This window comes from Lissotriton helveticus, chromosome 7, assembly GCF_964261635.1.
Source record: "Lissotriton helveticus chromosome 7, aLisHel1.1, whole genome shotgun sequence".
NCBI classification, from domain to species: Eukaryota; Metazoa; Chordata; class Amphibia; order Caudata; family Salamandridae; genus Lissotriton; species Lissotriton helveticus.
Genome location: NC_136068.1, coordinates 1,280,813,740 through 1,280,838,966, shown reverse-complemented (window position 1 = coordinate 1,280,838,966; position 25,227 = coordinate 1,280,813,740). Strand labels below are relative to the sequence as shown.

General features: G+C 47.8%; 1 protein-coding gene across 2 annotated transcripts in view; it reads right to left on the bottom strand.

Annotated features, from left to right (window-relative positions):
• NUP85 (nucleoporin 85) overlaps window positions 1-25,227 on the bottom strand; it is a 394,523-nt gene that overhangs the window by 184,183 nt on the left and 185,113 nt on the right. For both annotated transcript variants that reach the window (XM_078654507.1, XM_078654508.1), the window contains one exon: window positions 2,536-2,606. In XM_078654507.1, the coding sequence (XP_078510633.1) occupies window positions 2,536-2,606 (71 nt within the window). The remainder of the gene's footprint in view (window positions 1-2,535; window positions 2,607-25,227) is intronic.

Below are 25,227 nucleotides of genomic sequence, written 5' to 3'. Positions count from 1 at the left end.
GGACGCCCCGTTGCTGGGGCAGCTGTGCGCTTTACAAGTATACTACATTTACATTTACTTAGCTGGGTATACATTTGGGTCTGTAATGGGTCACCTCCCCCCCCCCCCCCCCCCATGGCTGAGTGTTGGGGTCTACATATGGGTTTTGTGGATATCCAAAACCCACATCTGCGTCAGGTTCCTCATCTGGGTTGTAGTCAGAGCGTGCAGGTGAGTATGGTGCATATGGAGTAGTAGGCATAGCTGGAGAGATAGGTTGGAAAAGAATAGGAGAGGTTGCACAGTCTCTTTTCTTTTTGAGTGGAATTTTAGAAAAGTCTTCAGCAGGCACTGGTCTTTTCTTCCTTGTATAAACAGTAACTTTCCCAGTATTTGGGTCAATATATAGTTTGGACTGATCTTCTGTGGAGGGGTCTGGATGGATGATCTCCTCTTCCACAGTCTTTTGCCTTGGCGCCGTGCCTTTATGTATGATCTTCTTCGGTTCGATGCCTTTGATTGGCTCGACCGCTTTTGGGGCCTGGATCTGTTTGTGAGGTTTTAGTGTCTGTCCGACTGGCTTTGTCGGTCCGACGTCTTTCACAGGTTGCACCACTTGTTTCGTACCGATGGGTTTTTTCGGTTCGATAACCTTTCCAGGCTTGGGTGACGGTAAAGGTGTCCTCGGAGCCTGTGGCTTTGGCTCGATGCCCCTTTTCGGATCGATGGACTTCGGCCCGATTGCTTTCGGCTGGTCTCCTTTAGGTTTCACTTTCGGTTCGACGAATGCCTTGGGCGTAGCCCTTTTGCCTTCGTCGACAGCCTTTTTTCCTTTTTCGGCAGTAGAACTCGATTTGGTCGAGTCGACGGCCTTTGGCTTCAAAGGTTTATATGGAACGCTGGGCCTCGGCTCGGTGCCCTTTGTGTTTATCACCTTCGGTTCGACGACATTCGGTCCGAAGACTGTTGTGTCGATGACTTTCGGTTTTGATAGAACCGGACTTGGATTACGTGTCTCAGAAGGCTCTTTTTGTATGTTCTTAGCCGGGCGGTATTGCGGGGCTATAGAACCAGTATTTGAATCTTGGCTAAGGCCTGCTGCCGATGCCTTGACCTGAGACTCTGATATTGGTGTAGTGTCTGTGTGGGGCGGTGTACTTACGGTTCGCCCCCCGTTGTCATCGGAGTTGTCTTCGACAGCAACGATGTCTTGGTCGTATTCTTCGTCATTGACGATGTGTTCTTCCTCGTCGATATAATATTCAGAGTCGTGCTCGGAGTATTGATCTTCCTCTTGACCCGAGTCTTCGGCGTCAACTAGTTCTTCCTCATCGTCGAAGATATTCTCGGGCTCCGGTGCTGACCTCTGCATTTCTTGCCTTGCCGCCCGCCGATTCCGGATCGTCTTTTTGGACCGGAACTGGGCACAAGCTAGGCAATTATCTTCATTATGATCTGGCGATAAGCATTTGTTGCACACGGGATGCTTATCTGTGTGCAGGAACTTCGAGATGCACTGCGGGCAGTATTTGAATGGACTGCGTTCCATCGACCGTCGGTCCACGTGGCATCGAGAAGGCCTAACGGCCCGGTTCGATGACCGGAGTGCAAGCAAATTGTGAGTAAACCTTTTCGGTGCCGATCGAAAACAATACCGACGAATCCGAAGGCCTTTTAGAAAAGTTTATTTCGATTCCGAACTTGGAGTGCTGGAAAGTGCATCCGAACCCAATGGCGGGAAAAAACAATCTGAGGATGGAGAGGATGCCCATGGCCACTGTAGTCCAGGGGAGGAGCCACCTATCTCGTGATACTTCGAAGACTCTTCCAGGACAACAATGTGCAATCATCCGGACCCAACACTAGGCGGCGATCTATGCACAGATATGAATTCAGCAGCCCACATGCCTCGAACGTTTCATTATGTCAGATAATAAATGTCTACCACAGGAACACCAGAAGCCAGTGATGGTATGTGCAATAAGATCAACACGTGCTAGACTAAACAGAGTACATCAGTCTGATTTATGAGCAACACAGGAGCACCTTAGAGCATAGACTGCCACTGGAAGACCGAATTTTCAAAAAGTTTATTTTAGAAGTCTAATATTAAGATCACCACAAGATTGCAAAACAGGACTTTAGGCTGAATTAGAGAACAGCAGAGTCCATGAATCAGCCCATGGTTTTACTCTGAACATGTTAAAGACAACCTTTAATTATTAATGTTTTCACAAGTTCAGTTCACCGATTTAGACCCTCTTTATTTATTTAGATGAGCAGCAAGATGAAATCAATGTTGAGCAATGTCAGCAGTAGGTGCTTCGAATTCTTTTTTTGTAGAGGATACGTTTCAAAAAGAGTGGACAGTGTGTGTGCCAGATACATATTTTTGCATTTTTTAAAAAAAAATAATGGGTTCATGATTTCTTATGTATTTGTGCACGAACAAAAGCCAAGCATTGGAAACATAAATATACATGTCTCTCAGAGGTTGAATGCGATACTGTTCAGGCGGTCATTTGTGCTATCAAAGATTTGGGGTCCAGTACTTACAAGCTATGCTGTACATCTCTTCCATGCAGGCTCTGATAACTGAACGGTAGTTTTTGCTTACTCGAACCAACCTGCAGAGAAACAAAAAGAAAACATCACAGGTTGGCGGGACACAAAACAAAGGAAAGACTACATTACTTACCATATGTAACACTCTTTCTGGTAGACAATCAATCTAACCGCACATCCCAAACCATTTGAATTTATACCGATGGAGTATCTATTTGGAGGTGGGCCTGTGTATGAGCTCAAACCAAAAAGCCCTGCAGGACTGAGAAGGCGAAATGCCTCACACGGCAAACCTGGCCGTCCAGGCAGTAGTACTTCATTAACGTATAGAGAAGCACACACACCGTCTGAAAAATGTCTAGGACAGGGGCTCCATCTGTCATTGTCGTTGTAGCAGCCATGGCTCTGATGGAATGAGACCCATAACCCTTCTGATGGCTTCTTCTTGGCCAGGGCAAAGCAGATCTTAATACAAAGCATGATCCAGCGAGAGATGGTCTGTGTGTGCAAAGCCTAGACCTTTTCTGCTTCCCTGAACCCCACAAAGAGCTGATCGCCCACTCTGTGTTCTCTAGAATGGGGTGTAAACAATGGATTCTCTCCTCCTCCTTCAAGGGGTGAGACAGAGCATAAAACACCAGTTAGGTGATGGTTTGACTATCATGGAACAGAATCACAACTTTTGGAAATAAGAATGCTGGAGTCCTCAGAACTAGTTTGTCTGGGAAGAAGGAGATATATAGTGGGTTATCGCACATAGCCAGGAGCTCACTCACTCACTGTTCCAATGTTATGGCAACTAGGACATTATCTTGAGATTGAAAAATGGCAAAGGACAGCTGTGCAGCGACTCAGAGTGCACATCAGATATGTGAGGACTAGGTTAATGGGTTGTGTGCCACACCAAACTACAAAGTTGTCCCAACAACAGGCATATACAGTTTTTGTCAAGGGATACTTGGCTGCCAAGAGGTCATCAACAACGTCCAGAGGAAGGTCAAAGGTGTACAGCTGTCGTTGCTCAATCTCCAAACATGAAGGTGGAGAGAGTAGAAGCCCAGGTATAAGACTATGCCCTGTTGGTGAGACAACAGATCCTCCTGGATGGGTAGCCTGATTGAAGGACAGATGCTTAAGTCCAGGAGCTTTGGATACTATAGGGGGCGTTGACTATGCCTTGAAGAATTTAAAAAGATTAAAGGGTTATCGAAAATGTGAATATATGTCTCCATGAAATTTCTCGAATTTGACTGCAATGAGAATAATGATTCTTATGATTTAATTTGTGTCTATGATTATAGTGTGTACTGATCATCTTGCTGCAATTGTATATGTGAATTAATTCACTATTTTGGGAAATAGGAGGTCTTTATTCAATGATCATTGCACCACATCAACGAGATTCCAATAACATAACAAGTGCGGTACTGTGTCTAAGGCCTCTTTGTAAATCGTATACTATACACTCTGTTTCCAATCCGTGGCCACTAGGATGACTTAGGACCGGTTCTTGGTCTTCAGAACTCAGGGCCGGTGAGATGTCAGTGGGAAAGCATACAGGAGGTCCAGGGCCCACAATTGGTGGAACGTGCCTCAGAGAGATGCCTTGGAACCTCCAATGCACAAAACTAATGACAATGTGCGTTCTCAGCAGTGGTGAAGGGATCAAGCCAAGGAACTCGCCATATGTGGAAGAGACCATACACCTCCATTGGGTGTAAATGCCACCCATAATCTGCAAGGAGCTAACAGATGAGCTTGTCTGCCCTAGAATTCAAAGATTCCACCAGATGATTCGTCAGTAGGAAGGTCCCTTAATGGTTCAGTCATTTCCTGAAGCACAGTGCCTCCTGGCACACGGTCCACGACACCACTCCGCCTCGGTTTGTTGCAGTACTACATGGAAGTGGTGTTGTCCGGTCTTTGTGAACACCTGTACCAGCTGTCCCTTGATGTACAAAAGGGGGTGGTGATGGACGGAGCATTTGAACCAAACAAACACTCACAGTCAACAGATCTGGGTTTAATCCATCACCGTTCTTTAGCCCACTCTGCCACCCCAGTTCAGACATGGCCATATGCACATCAGTCTGACCCTGTGCCTCATGGGAACAGTCCAGCCCAAACTGCCAAGCCATGCCTTCCCTGGAAACAAGATTCCTAGGACCGGTTTCTCGGGTTTTCAGCCGTCTTCTGCCAGGCTTGCTTGAATCCAGTGGCAAAGTGAGCAAGGGACTCACACCTGAGCATACCCTGCCAACTTATGGGGAACAAAGCGGTACAAAAGGGGGTGGTGATGGACGGAGCATCTCAACCAATCAAACACTCACACCTAGTCAACAGATCTGGGTTAAATACCGTTCTTTAGCCCACTCTGCCACCCCAGTTCAGACATGGCCATATGCAAATCAGTCTGACCCTGTGCCTCATGGGAACAGTCCAGCACGAACTGCCAAGCCATGCCTTCCCTGGACTGGAAACATGGTTCCTAGGACCAGTTTCTGGCATTTCAGCCATCTTTAGGATGACTTAGGACCGGTTCTTGGTCTTCAGAACTCAAGGCCGGTGAGGTGTCAGTGGGAAAGCATACAGGAGGTCCAGGGCCCACTATTGGTGGAACGTGCCTCAGAGAGATGCCTTGGAAACTCCACTGCGCAAAACTACTGACAATGTGCGTTTTCAGCAGTGGTGAAGGGATCAAGCCAAGGAACTCGCCATATGTGGAAGAGACCATACACCCCCATTGGATGTAAATGCCACCCATAATCTGCAAGGAGCTAACAGATGAGCTTGTCTGCCCTAGAATTCAAAGATTCCACCAGATGATTCGTCAGTAGGAAGGTCCCTTAATGGTTCAGTCATTTCCTGAAGCACAGTGCCTCCTGGCACAGGGTCCACGACACCACTCCGCCTCTGTTTGTTGCAGTACTACATGGGAGTGGTGTTGTCCGGTCTTTGTGAACACCTGTACCAGCTGTCCCTTGATGGATGGCTTTCCACGCAAAGCAGATGGCTCTCAGATCCAGATGGCCGATACAGAACCAAAGGCCTCTAGTCTCCACCTCTCCCAGGTGGCCAACCTAGCCCAGAAACAATGCATCTGTCACCACTGTCAGTCACTGAAGTAGGGCAAGAATGGGAACCCGGACCTCCGAAGATGTGCTGCTACCACTACCATTACTTTCATGAACATCGGAGGGGCGGTGGTGAGACCAAAGGAGAGCACAGTGAACTGAAAACGATCCAGGACGAGGGATGTGAAAATAAGCACCCTGAAGCTCCATCACTACCATACAATCTCCAATGCAGACAAGACCTAGGACACAGTGAGCATCTTGAATTTGTACTTCTGTAGGAAAGCATTGAGGGTGCAGTTCTAAAATAAGACAAAGGACTCCATCCTTCTCTTGCTTCAGCAAGTAGCAGGAGTAACAACCACAACCCAGTTGAGATGGAGGCATCTTCTAAATAGCCCCTTTGGCCAAAAGGGTTTGCAGTTTCTGCCATAATATGGACAGATGGTACTAAAGCTTTCCAAGAATGGTGGAAGGTGCAGCTGAGAAGCAAGGAATTGTACAACAAACCCCTTCTGAATAAGTTGCAGTACCCCTCTGACCAGTGTTATGGCCTGCTAACCCAGTAAGAGTCATTGGATCCTGCCTTCAACCGGATTGCTGTGTTCCACTAAGGTGTACTATCAAACGTACTATACTTTTTTTGTGTGCAAGAAATCGATTAAAAAAAAGATATGACCAAAAACACCAGGAATAAATGCTTGTATTTTTTCTATAATCATTGGTAGCATTTGAATCAACTGTAAGATAAGTGCTCAAAGTGCAAGATGAACATACAGTACTCAAACAACTTGTGTGGACGGCGCAAAATGATGATAAAAAAGAAAAACAAAGACGGTTTGACAATGTACGTGAATAATTTTAGAAAATCCCAATTTATAATTACTGTCCAAGTCACTGTTCGAATAAGGAAGCCTGTGGAGTTTAAGGTCATCTATCACAGTGAAGGCACCATGGTCCAGGGTGTGAGTGAAATCCTCAGCATTAATCTCTTGTTCCCTTTACCCCTTTTAGGATGCCATTCACCTCTACTTTATCAGGCGTTCACAAGATCTGCTCATTGTGGTGGAAATTCAGCTCGCAGCAATCTGTTTCTCTTTGTGCTCACTCATTGTCTTGTCCTGATGCTGCCCACATGAACTATGAAAGATCAAAAAGCAGTCAACAATATCCCAGCAAGGAGGCGCTAGGTGGCGCCAGACCGAAATGGCCGCCATAGTGTAGAGCTCCCGCCGAGTCGGGCGCATTAACCTACAGAATCCTCATCCTGCCTGTGAATAAATACATTGCACCACCATAAGTACCTGGGTAAAGGTGAAGTGCGCCGGCGGAGCGAGTCTGGCCCAGCTGCGTGGACCGGGGAGCGAGATACCAGCTTGTGTAGGCGGAACGCGCTGCTGACACCGTCATGGCTGGAGGCCCGCGGCTGTTCACATACATACTCGAGGCCAGGGATTCCGGGCCTACGTCACCCCCGAGGAGGCCGCGGTGAGCGGAGGAGCACCGGGTCTCTCCCCTTCGGGCTGACTGGCCCGCATCGACTGAACGCTGTCTACAAATGCGTTCCGACTGGCACATATTCTCCGGGCTACGCCGGCGGCTGAGAAAGCTTCGGCTGGAAGCGGACATGGAGCAACTTTGGCAGTGGCCATTACGTGACAGGGGAGGTGAGGAGAGGGGCCGAGCACCGCCCAGCAGGAGGCGGTGAAGGACGTCGCAGGAGTGTGGTGGGGGCAAAATCATTAGACATCCTCAAAGCGGAACACCAGATAACAGACATTATTCCCCTGTGACACGAGGGGGGCTGTACGGGCCTGGCCGCCATCTCAGAGGCCTGCTCCCACGAGGATACCCTGCAACCCAGACCCTTCCAACAGCACATAGCAAGGCATACTGCTGCACAACTGTCCTTACCACACAGACTGTATGAAACTGGCCCCCCTTCCCATCTAGTGAGACCTGAGACACCGGGCAAGTTGAAGGGGGAGCTGCATCGCGCCATAGCCAGGTCCTTCGCGCTGGGAACATGCCGCCGTTTTGAGAACGGCGCCAGGGCCTAGCTGCGGCATGCACGGCGGCAAGGAGACAGGCTGCGAGGGATCTCCATCCACAGCTTGCAACACCTGTCGAGGACACTACTCACCTGGATGTAGGGCAGCATTGCAGACTTCAGGCCAACTTGAGACACTTCTGTGGCTCGATTTGGGAGGCTACCTACTGCCTTACTTGCGCTAGCGGAATAGCCATTAAGCAACTTTGGGGCTGCCGCCTGGGCCTGTCCCCCCCCCCTCACCACCACTTCCCCCCCTTTCTATCGCCACACGGACAGAAGTAATAAGTCTGTGCACGAACCACGGACATGGGCAAAACAGAACCTAAGCAGTCTAAGCTGCCTTTGATACTCGCAAGATACCCAGCTCGGCACCGAGAAGCCAGGGCGAGGATGACCCCCCCAAAACGAGGGACCCGGGCTGGAAAGACATGCTGCTGAGCATGCAACAGAGTCTGACGAATATAGATTCCAAAATAGACACCATGTCACTCCGCCTGGACACTGTCGTAGCGAAATTAAATGGCCATGAGGACTGCCTGAAGGAGGTAGAGCAAAGAGTGTCAGACCTCGAAGACGGTGCGAGTAACAGCAGGAAACACACGGCGCAAATAGAAAAGCTCCTGAAAGTTATATCGGAGAAAAATGAGGAATTGGAATCGCGCTCGAGACGGAACCACGTCCGCATGCTGGGCCTGGCGTAAACGACCAACACCGGGATGCTGGAAGACTTTCTGGAGTCGTTGCTGGCAGAGGTTTTTGGCAGGGACTCCTTCTACTCGCAATTAGTCATTGAGAGGGCCCACCGCTCCTTGGCCTCCAAACCCCCTCTTGGAACACCGCCACGCCCGATCATTATGCGATTCCTCAATTCTCGTGATTGAGACACGCTACTACGCCTGGAGAGGGAAAAAGGTGAAGTAAAGTAAGGAAACACCACGCTCTCCTTCTACCCCAATTTTACGCAAACAGTGCAGGATGCCAGGAGGAAGTTTACTGCGGTGAAGAAGCAACTCCAATCCCGCAGCATTCCATATGCCATGCTCTACTCTGCCCGTCTGCGGATCCATCATAGAGGCCAACAGCACATCTTTATCACACCTCAACAAGCAGAAGACTTCCTTAAACAGGATCGGCGCTCCGCTTCCCGGGAAGCAGCGGCGAGATGTAGATCGCGCTCGCACTCACCATTATCAGACCCCTCTTAAGTACAGAAAGCCTAGCAGACCTGCATGACGACATCCCAAAGACTTCCTACGAACTGGTGATGTATGAATGTAACAACTTTCACCGAGGGCAAAACATGTCGCCCGGCCACTTGCCCTCCTCCCGTCAGATCGACCCCTGCAGCTAGGGGGTTGTGGATGGGTGAAACAAGAGAGGCAAAGTGGTAATAGCGGGAGCCCCTAGCGGCCCCTATCGAGGGCATTCCCCTTAGTTGGTTTTCTTTTGTTTTCTTTCTTCAATGGTACCTGCAGGGTGGGTTTGGGCACCAGCTTCCATGAGTTCTTTCCGGGGGGGGGGGGTTGTAAGTTGGGGCACCCGGTGTGGGTAGGAGTGGGAGGGTTAGGGCCTTTGGGGAAATGTTGCTACTGTGTGATGAGTCACAGCAATGGGCTTGGATAACTCGGCTGCAGTTACAATATTGTTCTTATAGTTAGGGGTGGGCGGGGTGAAAGTAGTGCAAGCCTCTACGTCATATCATGGAATGTGCAGGGCTCAATGACCCTCGGAAGAGACGGCAGGCTCTAGGCTACTTGGATAGACACCACGTCAACATTGGTGGCTATATTGATTAAACGTGGGGTTCGATTTGTGGAGGGTGGAAGGGAGACGGACTCAGAGGGAAGGTATTGTCTGTTATGGGGAACACTGCAATCACATGATATTGTCTTGGTAAATTACTATGGACCAAATGTCGATGACCCTCACTATCTTCATCTGATCAGAAGCAAAATAAGAACATTAGGGTGCAGATATCTTTTATGGGGGGGGGGGGGGGGGGGGGGGGATTTTAATACTGTTGTAAATCCCACATGGGACAGGTCGCACGCCACACCAACGCACTACACCACCTCCCAACGCACCTTACAAGACATTGTTACAGATGAGAGTCTAGTGGACGCTTGGCGTCTCTTTCATCCCTTGCAGAAAGAGGGACACACCACTCTTCCGTACACAACACCTGGGCCAGATTGGACTATGTGCTTCTGGCAAAAGGCATGACTCATTGGGTTAAGGGGGAGCACCACATGGCTAAGACTTTTTCGGACCACTCCCCAGTGAAAGTCTCTTTGCTACCACCCGTGGACCTAGCACCTTTCCTACGCTGGAAACTGAACCCCGCGCACTTACAGGATGCCGTCTTCAAGGCGGAGTTGGAACAGGAGATGCTAGACTTCGTCCCCAGAAACACCGGCTCTGTGGCAAGTCTCAACTGTCTGGGAAGCCTTTAAAGTGACGGTTAGGGGATGGTGCATCTCTAAGGGGGGCGGGATTCTGCGGGATCTTCGAGGAACCCTACACACCCTGGAGACCGAACTGAAGGCTCTAGAACAGGAAACTGCGGGCAGTGTAGACTCCAACTCCCTAAAGGCATGCATACGGGAGAAGCTGTCAAAATCCACTGAGGAGGCTGAACGGGAATGCAGGTTTCGGGGGAAGCAGGGAGAGGCTAGACTTTACGGGGAGGGCGACAGGCCGGCGCGCTTACTATCCAGGGCGGTACGGCCCCCGCGCTTTCATAACTATGTCACAGAACTACAAGACACCCAGGGAGAGACATGTAGGTCCCTAACGGGACAGCTGGGCATTCTGACAGACTATTACAAGGCACTGTACACCTCACGGAGGCAAACTGAACTACAGCTGTGGGACTACTTCGAAGATGTGGCCCTTGTATGGTTAGGTCCAGTGCAACAATTTTTTTTAGCGTTAGACCTTGAAGTAGACGAAATCAAGGAGGCGATAATGAGCATGAAATCGGGAAAATGCCCTGGTTCGGATGGGATTCCCATTGATTTTTATAAAACCTATATCCACATCCTAGCCCCTATCCTCAAGGCACTATATTATGAAGCGCTGGAAGAGGGCGTACTCCTGATACTATGAGAGAAGCGCACATACTGTCCTTGCTTAAGCCCGGGAAAGCTCCTGATCAATGCGACTCCTTTCGGCACCTGTCCCTCCTTAATAGCGACACTTCAATACTGGCCAAGGTACTGGCCATTAGAATGAACCTCCTCCTCGAAAAAATTGTGCTACAGGACCAGGCGGGCTTTGACCCTAACCGGGCTACCTCCCACAACCTTCGTACACTACTAACGATCCTTCAGGACATAGACCCCAAATGCGCGGCGGTGGCGATCTTCTTAGACGCCACCAAAGCGTTCTACTCCCTGGAGTGAGATTACATGTTCGGGACCCTGTCCTATAAGGGAATGCCGGAACAGTTTATACGATGGATCAAACTCCTTTACGAAGCGCCAGTAGCTAGAGTCCTGCTTAATGGGTCTTGTTCTGACCCCTTCCGTATCAACAGGGGGACAAGGCAAGGCTGCCCCCTGTCCCCAGTTTTGTTTGCTATTGCCATTGAACCCCTGGCGGCCAAACTGCGCCAACACCATAACCACAGGGGCCTCTTCTATTTGTCCCGACAGGTTCTAGTCTCCCTTTACGCGGACATTACCCTGTATATCCACAACCCGGGTGAAAACCTCAATCCAGTACTGCGGGAGGGCACCAAATTTGGAGCGTTCGCCGGAGTACAGATTAATTGGGGAAAGTCAGCAGTGTTTCCGCTGACCGATCAAACCACCCCTCAGCCCCTAGACTACCCACTGCAATGGGAGGACTCTGACTTTAAGTACTTAGGGATCTATGTCTCCAGAGATAAGGATACGCTCATGAGAACAAACTACAGACGTGGCATGTCTAAAGTGACAGATAACATCACATCCTGGCTTAAGCTCCCCCTATCAATGGCAGGCCGCATATCGCTTATTAAAATGGTGATAGTAGCCAAATTTTTATATCTGTTTATTAATATTCCTTATCACCCCGGGGCACATTTTTTTGCCACCTTAAAGACACAACTTATCCGACTGATCTGGGGCGGGAAGCATGCACGCCTGAAGCTGGATTCCCTAACACTCCAAACAATACTACCACAGTGTGCAGGCACACTTTGCGGTGTACTGGTTTCACCCCCCCTCCCTACATGCCTCATCTAGCAGTAGAGGATGGACACATGTCGCCAGTCCCCCCGGCGGGGTACGTATTTTCCCCGTATAAGGAAAGAGATAGAGACCCTACTACTGTGGACTGCACGGTAAAAGCACTGCATTGGATGGCGAAAGCTGAGGGAGCCACACAACTCTACTCCCCTAAAATACCACTGCGTGCCTACCCGCTTTTACAGGTTACCACTGAGAGAATCTGCCAAAATCTGCTAACCAGACTACACTATTTCACGTGTGGAGATCTCTTTCTAGAGGGGAAGTTCCGATCAAAGGAACAATTTTTCGGAGACGCTTCCCCTACATTCATGGAGTTATTTCTCTATACTAGAATAAGACAGAGTGTGAAGACCATATATCCTGACTTCCCAGAGGAACCGGAAGTGTTCCAATCCCTTCATCTAATGTTGCAGGAAGACACACTGAAGCACGCCACGTCTGTATTGTATTACAGAGTCAGATCTGTGTCCCCCCTGATGCATGCTAGAACTAGGGCTGAATGGGACAAAGACTTACCTGAATCGCTCACGGATAAGCAATGGGAAATGGCATGTATGCAGACGGAACGTGTTTCTGGCAGCAGCAGGCTTCGTTTGCTGCATTTCAAATTTTTGCACAGACTTTACCACACTCCCGCTTGATTACACAGGATAGGATTACGGCAAGATTATAGATGCATTCGCTGCAAGCAGAGCCCGGCAGATTTCATGCATTTAGCTTGAAACTGCCCCAAAGTGGCTGAATACTGGGGGGGAATCTTCGCAGGGCTAGCTGTCATGTTAGGACTTACCATTGAGCCTCTCCCTACAACAGCTTTACTGGGCCTAACCGCAGATATTAACACCCCACACGGGAAATTTCTTCTACTAGGCATACTATTAGCAAGGCGCCAGGTGGCGTGTCACTGGGGCAGGGGTAGGGCACCCAAGTTCAAAGGATGGATACACGACATGGTGACATGGCAGGAAAACTTGCACGCATATGCGGAACAGATTCCATTGAAGTCTAGGCCTAAGGACATTTGGGGCCCGCTACTGGCTTATGTTAGAGCGCACCAAGAGGTGGAGGAGGCAGACCCTGTGGAGACGGATGAGGCTGCGCAATCTTAAATATGCTGAATAGCCACAGCCGTCCGGGGGGCTTGTACGTTGCTTGTTTCACTTACTCCCGCCTAACATAAGACACTTGCACTGTATAACACGTCCATGATCAAATTGTGCATAATGAGGTTGTTTAAGTTACTCTTTCTAGCTCTATGCTTGACTCACAATGACACTATGACTAGTACAGTTGGTTTGGGGGAACTGGAGGGGGAGGGGGTAGGATGTTTTTTCTTTTTGGGAGATGGGAAGGCTGGGATTCAAAAGTATTGATGATGTGCCACACTGCAAACTGAGTGCTCTACGAGATATATGTATTTTGAGACAAATGGAAAAGTTTGAATAAATAAAATAAAAAATAAAAACAATATCCCAGCAAAAAAAAAAAAGATGTCAAATATTAACTACATGTTATGTACTGGAAACATTATGAATTGTCATTTTCTAAAATTATCCACACACATTGTCAAACAATTAAGCCCATTTTGCTGTCTGTTTTTGAGATAAAGACAAAAAATGGTCCTGACGTCCTTATTTTAAACAAGGGGGAAAATAAAAGGTGGTGTCTTTTCAAATCAATTGGCCAAGTCACTGAGACAAGTTTTCACAGTGAAACATATTCTCTTACCAACACACCAGAGAGAAAGACAAAAATACTGTAATTTGTAGATAAGATTTCACTTAAATTCTCTTTCTTAGAAAATTCTCTTTTTTAAAGCTATTGCAATGTACATAAAACATACAAATGTCAAACGTATAACAATAGACAGTTGCTCGAAAAAGAGTGAGAAGGAAAGGTGCTGATGTGCAGGGTGCATGAGAAAGGGAAAGAGTCAAAGGAAATGGATTAACAAACCTAGTATCATAGTTCTACACATTAGACACTGGCTGCACAGATGCTGAGGGCAGTAAACCAGTGTAAAATGAGCTCTATACAAAATGGTTTGAACATGATTATCCCATGTCAATTTCTGAGAATGATGTTGTTGTATTCAGAATACTTCCTTCAAATTGGGTGAGGGGTAATAATGTAGTACAGGCCCTAAATGGAGGGGTGTCGATGTTTCGACCCGACTTAAGCGTAGGGGGTCATTTCGAACCTCTGCATGCGGGTCATCATCAGGACAATACGAAATGTGAACGGCAACTGTGTGGGGCGCCCAAAGTTGCAGACCCTGTCAGTCCACAGCTCACAGTTAATGAATAATCTGTAACGTTAATGAATATGCCGTATTCATACAAAATAGTTTATTTCAATTAAAAGCTCCTTTGTGAGGTTAAGTTGTCATGCGGCATCAAACTGTGTGTAGTGCCCTTTGAAGAAAAAGCAAACACATCAACGGTCCAGGATTAAAAAACCTCTACAAGCACGGAATGCGTGCATGGGGAGTATTCCAATGTTCCACGCACGTAGAGGCTTTTTAGTCCTGGGCCTCTCCGCGCCCTACTAGTTCCTGACATTTGCCGTCCAGACTAGAAGTGTCTGCTTTTCGGACAGACAGCCGAGAAATTAGAAAATACCAGTGATTTGTTCGCATTTTCTTTAATGGCACCATACACAGCAGGATGCCTCATGACAAGTTAACCTCACAAAGGAGCCTTTAATTTAAATAACTTATTCCGTAAGAGTACAGCATATTTATTAACATTACAGATTATTCATTAACTGTGATCTTTGGACGAGGGGCGTGGCTAAGCCGTGGACCATGATGGTCGCATGGAGCTGAATCTCTCCCGGTCACAGTGACATCGCGGCCCTTTTCCGGATTCCAAGGCGGCCAAAAACCGTGCAGCGACCTGGGACATGAGGCGGAATCGTCCCGGCATCAGTATCTGCCGTCTGATGTGCCTGTGAGCGTTGGAATGGAATCGGCGGAATTGGCGTTGCAGACAACCGGAGTGGAGCATAAGATGGCGGCGAAGGGGCAGCATAGGGGAGCAGGAGCCGAGGCGGAGTAATCGAGCAGCGCGGATTCCAGACCGAGGCGGTGCGGTAAGTCGTGGTTGTGCCCTGGGCCGCTGCGAGACCGCCCACCAGCCTAGTGAGCGCCCCTCGTGTGGGTGGTCTGTTTGGCCTCCCGCTGGGTAAGCACTGTGTGCCCCCACAGTAGCCCGAGCGAGCGGGAACAGGGCCTGCTCGCACATCCCAGTGTAGGCCTCAACCACGGCCTCTATTACCTCCTCTGGACCGGCGCTCTTGGGGGCACAATCCGCACAGTGTGCCGGCCCCTGGGGACAGCCCGCGACGCCCGCCCCTCTCCCTCCCCGGCCTGAAAATCATCACCACGGCACCCCCTTACCTGGTAGTCATCAGCGGGGGCCCTGAGCAGCTGCCGCTTGCAAGGCAAGACACCTCAGCAGGCAACACGGTAAGAACTGCTCACAACACCTACACCCTGAGGTGGCCCCGGTCCTTCCTTGCGCAGTTTCTCCTACCATAGATAAAATTGGGCTGACTGCCGATTCTGCTATCCCCTGCACCATCCACAGCGCATAGCCCTGAACCACACTCCGGACAAACATATATGCGGTACTAGGCTAGACCACCTGGCGGTTACCTGTTCCACCAGCGTCCTGCTCGTAGCACTCCTTCAGTGTCGCAACCAGGGGCCTTCATTAGCAGCTCCTCTACTTGTTCTTCTGCGCTGCTGCGGCATGGGCCGCAAGTATCCCAAGCAGCGCCTAGTCCCCTTTGAAAAAGTTACGGAGACCACCAGCGGCCTCCCCAGCGACATGGCGGAAGGTGGGCAATCATCCTCCATCCCTGCAGACAACTCAAATGGGCCCACTACTACAGGAAATGAGGGCGGGATTCAAAGCCCTCGATGTGCGCTTCGACACGTTAGACAAACACATGGCAGAACTAGGTTCAAAGATCACATTGCATGACAGATGCCTTGATGTAGTGGAATCCAGCCCGTCAGATCTGGAGGAGGGGATAGAGCAATCTTTGAAAAAGCTTGATCACATGGAACATATTCTCAAGGAGTTCGCAATCAAGAGCGAAGATTTAGAAGCACGTAGTAGCCGTAAAATCCGCATTTTGGCGTGCCCGAATCTACAACTGCTGGACGTATGGACACTATGGTGGAGGCAATACTGATTGGCAAATTTTGAAGAGAAGCCTTCACTCCGGGATTTGTAGTAGAACGCTCCCACAGGTCACTTGGCCCCAGGCCCAACACGGGATGCCCACCTAGACCCATCATCGCCCGAGTAATAAACTTTAGAGACAGGGATACAGCGCTGCGACTGGCCTGTGAGCGCAGCGAAACGATATGGTAGGGCTCCAAAGTGTCTCTGTGCCCTGACTTTACCGTTATGGTCCAGGATCCCAGGAGGAAATATCTGGGAGTCAAAGCAACACTCCGGAACCTGGGACTGAAGTACGGCATGCTATACCCACGTAGGCTGCGTGTGGAGGTCAACGGACGGGCCCGTGTCTTTGAGAATCCTACGGAGGTGCAGGAGTTTTGCCATACTTATAAACTCAACAATAAACAATCCTTGGAAAAGGACAAGCTTTCCCCTCCCCACAGTGGTTCGGCCGCAAGCATGGATCTGTTCTCTGGTCCTGGCTGACAGTCTGGATTTGCCTTTTGCGAACATAGGCCGCGCATTTGAGAACTCATCGTTCATATAGGGATTTGGTGCACTGTATACAGTATCCTATATATGTCACTAGGCCCAAGGAACGTGATTGCCCCCCTTTTGGTGTTCACCTGGTAATAATTTTGTGGGAACAGAATGTACCCTAAATGTTTGCTTTTTACTATGCTGAGGTTACTATTGGTACCATGTGCTGGTTTGTTAAAGTTGGTATTGCCTCTCCGGATGGGCGGGAAGGCTGGGTGGGGGGCGGCGGGAGGGTATTGGTTCTTGTTGCTTTGCACTGAGACAAATGCAGATATGTACATAGATGCACTTTGCAAGTACGCACGTTTATTATTCATTACGCTCCATCCTAAAACACGGTCATGGCACAGTTAGGTTACAATTCTGGCCCCTCGAGCGTGACCTTCGCTACATGGAATGTCCGGGGCTTGAATAACACACAGGAGACAGGTAGTCCCTTATTTACTCAGGCACGGGGCCGACATAGCCTTTTTACAGGAGACTCATCTTCCACCAGCGATCCGGCCTGTTTTGCCACGGGCTGGGGACCGAATAGATACTTTGCGAACTAAAGTAATTACGCCGGGGCACGGCCATTCTCATACACAAGCGTATCCCTTAAGTGCCATTCTGTAACGTGTGATGACGAGGGCAGGTTTGTGATCGTTGGAGGTACATTTATGAGCCACAGGGTAGCATTGATATGTGTCTATGGCCCCAATGTAGATTCTCCTGATTTTTATTACTCATTGCTCTCTAAACGGATGCAGCTTGGCCCTATGCCCCTGTTGCTAGGGGGAGATTTTAACATTGCCCTTAATCGAACTGTGGACAGCACCTCAACAGCACCGGACCCCAAACCCCGAGCGCGTAAGGCCTTGGGAGTCCCTGTGTGATCGGTTCTCACTGTTAGACTTGGGCTGTACACGGGATCCAGGTCACACCACCTATACACATTATGCTAGCCCCCATAACTCGAGGACAAGGATCGACTACAGGCTTAGGACCCCCGGGATTTCAAATTGGTTTAATGGACTCCACATGCTCCCCAGGACTTATTCTGATCACTCCCCAGTTTTACTGTCCTGGAGGGTCCCCCGCCCCGAGGATTTCGAGAGACAGTGGCGCTTACCCAATCATGCGTTGGAGGATGAGGTGTTCAGGTAGGAATTCCGGGAGGCAATTGAGGACTACTACACCATAAACACAGGGTCAGTTGACTCCGAGGCAATGTTGTGGGAGGGCTTTAACGCCTACATGAGAGGTGTATGCATTTCCAATAGCGCCGGACTGCTACGGGACTTGCGCGGTGCTCTTGCCCGCTTGAAAAAAGAGCTTGGTTCACTGCACGCTAGACAGCCACAGGCATCAGACACAGAACTAGACAAACAGCGGGCAGCTTTGCTCTTGGAATATAGAGACACAGTCGAGAGGGAAATCCTCTTTATGGGGAAATACCATAACGCCAAGGTCTATGGGGAAGGAGACCGCCCGGGCAGGTATTAGCTCAGATGATCAGACCCCCTTACACAAAAGCATATATTACTGAGCTACAAACAGCATCAGGATAGCAAATCACTGACCTTCTAGATATCCAGAGGGAATTCCTTTATTATTTTAAAACTTTGTACACCACGAGACTGGGGCAGGACCGTACAGACCAGGAGACCTACCTGTCGGAGATCGCATTGGCAGATCTTGAAAGATTCATGCAAGATTTCCTGGCGATACCCATATCGGAAGAGAGCATTGATGAGGCCATTTCTGCCCTAAGGTCCTCCCCTGGCCTCGACAGTTTCACAGAGCGAATTCTACAATTCATATAAAGATCTACTAATCCCCCGCTTGCTGGAGGTATATGCCGAAGCAGTGGAGAGGCAGGTGTTACCACCCACTCTTCGCGAAGTGGTTATAATACTGCTCCTTAAGCCCGGAAAGGATCCCAGATTGTGTGGCTTGTACCGACCCGTCGCTTTTAAACCTCAACTACAAGATCCTTGCCAAGGCTCTTGCTTGTCGTTTCTCCCTATTAATGGAATCTATAATTTCCCGGGCTCAATCTGGTTTTGTACCTCATCGCTCCACAGCCTTCAACCTCCGTACATTATTTAACACCTTACATAGACTAAACCCAGACACCCCCGCCGCTGCGATCCTTCTAGAAACGGAAAAGGCTTTGGATTCCTTAGATTGGCCCTTATTTTTGTCCATAATGCAGCGAATGGGGTTGCACACTGGGTTCATTGCCACTACGGCCTATTATACAGCCAACCCACTGCTAGGTTCCGGCTAAACTGTACCCTGTCAGCACCTTTCTCCTTATCGCGTGGTACGAGGCAGGGCTGCCCACTATCGCCTTTGCTATTTATCTTGGCAATGGACCCCTTGATCAGACATTTTCAGGAGAAGCACCTACACAGAGGTTTACAATTCACCACAGGCCCACTACTAGTTTCACTATATGGGGACAACACAATAATATATGTCTGCGAACCTCGGGTAAATTTGGATCCCCTTATCTGATTCTGTACTTTTTCCGGACTGGGTATAAATTGGCACAAGTCGGTGATTTTCCCCCCTCACAGTTAGCACAGTCGAGTGGGACCTGGAATTCCCTTTGGAATGGTGCTCAGACTCAGTGAAATATTTGGGTGTACATGTCCACCTTCAGATGGACCAGATTATCCAGCATAACCATGGGTTGGCAATTTCCAAATTAGAGGTGCAAATAGACAAGGCTTAAGCTCCCACTCTCCATGGCCGGGCGGGTGGCCCTCAAAGATGAATGTGCTTCCGAAATTTTTATATCTATTTCAGAACATCCCAATCTCACTCACTAACAGGTTTTTTATTAATCATCGCTCTCACTTAATCGAGCTGGTGTGGGGCGACAGAAAGGCCAGCGTGTGCTGGCAAATCATGACACTTCCCTGCAATAGAGGAGGGTATGGAGTCCCTGATTTGCAACTGTATTACCTGGCAGCACATGCAGCTTTGCGCAACCATGGTACCATCCAGATGCTAGGATACCGTTCCTGCATCCAGAATCAGATTTTGTTCTTCCGGACACCTTGGCCACCGTACTGACCATGGGAATCCCCAAAGACCCCAAAGATATCCAGTCGGTCTCAACTCCCAGTTGGGCTTGGACTAAACTGGGACGCATTACAAATGCACTGTCACTATACTCCTCTGCCATTCGACTCCCTAACGCCAAATGGTTACCCATCACTGGCGAAAAGCTAGTGCAGAAGACTTGTACTAAATTTAACATCACTAAAATGGGTGATTTATATCCTGAGGGCCACAATTATGACACGGATGACGAGACTTTATTCCCGGACATTACATTCATAGGCAGATTTGTCCTAATGAGACTACGGTCCGCATTGCGAGCAAGGCTTCCGGAGTGTCTACTAGAACCTGCATCTTTCCCTCCACTCAAGATAGTGATAGGCAGTAGTAATAAATAAATAGGGGGGTCCATCTCATATCCCAGCTCTACAGTGCGCGTGCCAACATCATTCCAGTTAACGATGACAAGATACGCAGCGCCTGGGAGGCAGTCTTGGGTAATCCAATAACGGACGTGCAGTGGACAGCCTGTTGTGCAGTTACAAAAACTGTTTCCCTTAATAGTCATCACAAATTGATCCATTTCAAATTTTTGCGCAGTATGTACATCACTCCAGCTAACACACACAGGATAGATCCCACTAGGCCACACTGTTGTCAGAGATGTAACTCCCCATACGCCGACTTTGCGCATCTTGCCTGGACATGCCCAGGCATACATGCTTTTTGGACAGGTATACACAAGACAATAAGCAGTATGATAAATATGCCAATGGAACCCTTACCATAGATTGCACTTTTAGGCTATGTCGTCCAATTTCCCCATAAAGTTTGCAGGTTTGTTGCTATTTGTTTATTGTTGGCTAAAAGAAAAAAATTCGCCATACACTGGGGCGGCAGGCATACACCTACGATCAAGTATTGACTCCACAGCTTGGCATCTTGCTCTATGAAGAATGAGTTATATGCTAATACTATCCCTCCCTCCTCAAGACCTAAAGATATATGGGGCCACTTCAGAGCCTTCTTGGCTGCACAGCAACAAGATTCGCCCACCCAACAGGAGCAGGGTAGAGTCCCGACAGGCAAAGGCTAGAATGGCACAGGATATGCACCACACATGGCACTTATTTATTACACGGTTTGTCGGGCTCAGATATTATTCTGCGATGGGATACAGGGGCGAGGAGACTATCATTGGTGTGTTGATTGATAAGAGTAGCAACAGGATCCTTGAGATGGGCTAAGTAAGAACTACTTGCATTGTACATCATGCTTCGTGTCCTTAACTGTGCTTGTGAGAAAATTACATCAGTTATACCATGTACACTTACCTGTGTTGATATTTGATTGAACACAGTGCATTGCTTTTGTCTTTAAGAAAATGCTAAATAAAGTTTTCAAAAAAACAAAAAAACTGTGAGCTGTGGACTGACAGGGTTTGCAACTGTGGGTGCCCCACACGGTTGCCTCTCACGTTTCCATATTGTCCTGATGAAGACCTGCATACAGAGGTTCGAAATGACCCCCTAAGCTTAAGTCAGGTCGAAACGTCAACACCCCTCCATTTAGGGTCTGTACTACATTCCATTTCCCCTAATACAATTTGGATGACATATTCTGAATACAACAGCATCATTCTCAGAAATTGACATGGGATAATATGTTCAAACCATTTTGTGTACAGGTCATTTTACACTGGCTTATGTCCTCACTATCTTTGCAGCCAGTGTCTACTTTGTAGAACTATGACTAGGTTATTTAATCAATTTCCTTGGACTCTTCCCCTTTCTAGTGCACCCTGCACATGAGCACTTTTCCTTCTCACTCTTTTTCGAGCAACCATATATTGGTATACTTTCGACATTTGTATATTTTATGTACTTTACAAAATCTATAAAAAAAGAATTAAAAAAAATAAGAGAATATAAACAAAATCTTATCTACAAAATAAAGTATGTGCGTCTTTCTCTTTCTGGTGTGTTGGTTGGTAAGAGAATAGATGTTTCTCTTACGTATATCAAAGTATGTGAAAACTTGTCTCCGTGACTTGGCCAACTTATTTGAAAAGTCACAACCTTTTACGGTTTCCCTTGGTTTGGCTCCTCCAAAATAAGGGACGTAGTGACAGTTTTTTGTCTTTACCACATTGTACCCAGGTCCTTTGACGTGATTTGGGTTACCCAATTAGTTAATGGTCTGTACTTGAGAGACAAATCAAAAGTTAAAGACCAAAGAGCTAAGTGCAAGGCTAATGCACACCAAGGCAGTTCTGGGGCGAGCCACATGTAGCTGCTGGGGTTACGGTTGGGAGCTGCTGGAACACTGGGACTTGCAAAGTGAAGTATGAGAAGTGAAGTGTGGCACTGAAGCACTTGGGCTGCCTCCAGATCACCACCCCTAACAGCCCCACAGCTATGCAGTCAGAATTCCCCCACCCCCTTTTCTGTCTGCCCTATTGCCTTTGGTCTCACACCGGCTGATTTCATTGACGATTTCCAGTGACTAATGCTGCTGGGGGTCCTCTAAGGTGAGTCATTGTTTTGGAGTGCTAGGACAGGGAAGCAGCAAAGCAAGGTGAGGTACAGTCGCGAACGTTCGACAGGTCTCAACGGTAGGAGATAGTGGCGGGTTTAACGGGGATGTTAAAGGCTACGGGCTTCAGGGGAATTCCTGGTAGTTTCTAAAGAATGCATATCACTTCACAAACCAAAGGGCTAATTCTCCATTTTAGGGTTGCTCCTAACACAGTTGGCGGTGCTCCGTGATGACTGCTTTACAGCCCTCTTGAGAGTACTTCTACTACCTGTGACCAAATTATTGAGGTGAAGAAACACGGGACCCTGCCACTAAATAGGATACCAGGACTGTCTGCTCCAGAGATTAGATTCCCCAAGTCTTGGATCTAGGTGGCGTGGTGTACACTGGAGTTGTCATGGTTAATCTTGATTGGTACTGGGAAGGATGTTGAAGATAACTTCTGCCAGAATTTACCAAGATCGCAGAAGTGGCACACACATTATCCGTGTATATCAAAAGATGAAATTTTGACTACAGCGAACAAGCCTTCGCCAACTGAGCCTACTCAAGTAACCGGTATATCATCAATCATTCAGATCAATAAAAAGGTGGGCCCATTGGCGATTCACACCCTTGAAGTTTCGGAATCTGCGGGAGAGTCAGTTAGGTAGAATGCATCCAGGTTGCTATCATAAAGAAGAATGAGTCCTTCAAATTCTGGACATTTTTGCAGACTGGTGCCACGATCCATACTTCAATAGGTGGAAGATAATGAAAATCGTAAAGTTCCCATGCAAGGCTTTAAAAAAATACCGCAAATGATATAAAATTGGTCTGTCATCCACATGAGAGCGAGCAGTTAGTATCTTGGCCATACACCTTCGTCCATTTCCATACTAGAGATAGAGCTGATGAAGTATCCTTTTCAGCAGATGAACTAAGAAACTTGATACGATGTTTATGAAAAACAATAAAAACAGCAAGGTGGTCCAGCAGTAATGGATAGAAAAAAAATCTCTTAAAGGAACAGCAATCTGCCTGCAGGGGAACGAATATTAGTCACAAAATCTTCATTATCCAAACAGATTTACACCAACATTAAGGAACATGCGTGCCTCAACTCACAAAACTGGAACTGGGTAGATGCAGCAATAAATTCCCCTGACATGCTGTAAACTGAGGCTGGAGCCCAGGTGTTTCTTTAGCCTTAGGTGCATTCCCACCTCGGCGCACTGCCTCGCACGCTCAGCCAGAAGCAGTGTTATCCCCCACTGGGCCATCACTTTTAGACCATCGGGGTGCAAGGAGGGTGTGTTGAATGCCAGGGTGCAGGTGATATTGGGCCATTCTCACCTATAGCCCAGCCCACCTACCCTGAGCAGCAGCAATGTGCATTTTGGCACCTCCCTTGCCAGCTAAATGTCCGGAGTCTATAATGAGCTGGGGGGGAGGTAAGAGAAGTGGCCTCCATAGCAGCCAGGGGTTGCCACCTCAGCGCCAGTGTCTTTTAGGCCTTGGTGGTGGCGAGGAGAGGGTTGCATATAAGTAAAAGTAGCGCTACGGTCAGAGCTGCAGACTTTGAAACTAGGTTCGAGTCCCAGCGTCAACTTAATATCCAGTGATTCGAGGCACATTACTTAATTTCCATACTAAAAATGAATTTGATATTGTGTAACTGTAACTGGTGCTCATGTCTCCAATGAATTTGGCCTGATTTTCCGCTATACAAAACTATATAAAAAAATAACCACCCAGATTCCAGTGAGACTAACCAGATGCTAATCCATTAAAGGGATGATTAGGGAATGTGGGCCGCTTTTTGGGGAGTGCCCAGGCCTAATTGTGCTCTCAATCCGACCCTGCCTTGGAGGTCCTGATGACACTGTTGCAAATTATTTCCTGGAACATAGCGGGTATGAAGAGAAACTGGAAATCCTTAACGCCGCTAAAAATCGAGAAAAACAGAAAGACATCACAATTGTGGCACTGCAAAAAACATGGGAGTCAGAGGAGGTGCTGATGAATTATTTCCTTATTTACAGTCTGAGGCAGCAAAGAGAAAGTATGGCAAATCTTCAGGTGGAACAATGTTCTTGGTAGCTGTGAAAAAGACTTAAGGAGCTCGAGAATATTTCAGGAATTCACAAACGTTATCACCATTGCAAATACAGGTGCCCAGATCCCTAAAGGCAGTAGTAGTAAGGCACGCAATAGCACAGATTTAAATAATTGAGCACACATATTTTCGCCAAAACGATCAAGAGAGACATCTAAAATCTCTAGTAGGTCTAATAGAGAATGAAGGGGAGAGTTATCCAAAGGCCCCCATTTTACTTTTAGGAGATTTTAATGCAAAATTGCCATGTTCTCGGTCCTTGAATGAGTTCCAACAAGAAAGAGAGAGGCCAGACCTTAACAGAAGTTCTGGGAGACCTTAACAGAAGTTCTGGGAGACCGCAAAGTGAAAACATTGAATACTGTGATAGATATGTTAAATTTCACAATAGAAAATGGAAGACCTAAAGGGGATTAATCAGACATGTTTGACAATAGAAGATGCACCTGCATCCTACACTATGCAGCAATCTCCTCTGAAGATTCCCATTTAATATGCAACATGGAGATACAAAACTTATGGAGGAGCGACCATAAGTACCTATTTTTAACATTATTCAATAATTTGCAAATGAGGGAAATTGGAATAATTGTCAACAAATATGATGTAAGAATAACCGATAGATCATCATGTCTTCAGGTGTGAAAAGGGCAATATCTAAAATGATAGGTGACCTTCTGACTTCTTACTCTGAATCAAAAAAGTATTTTGGGGGAGTTTGGAAAATTGATATGCGCTGTCAGACAATTTGCCTCTGCACCGACCAGTGAAGGAATCTGTTTATTGTGACAAAAAGAGAAAGCAAGAGTGCAGTTGAATAATAACTTGAGGCATTCAAATATGGGTCAATTCTTACAGCACATTTAATAAAACATAGAAAAGACTAGCGGAATAA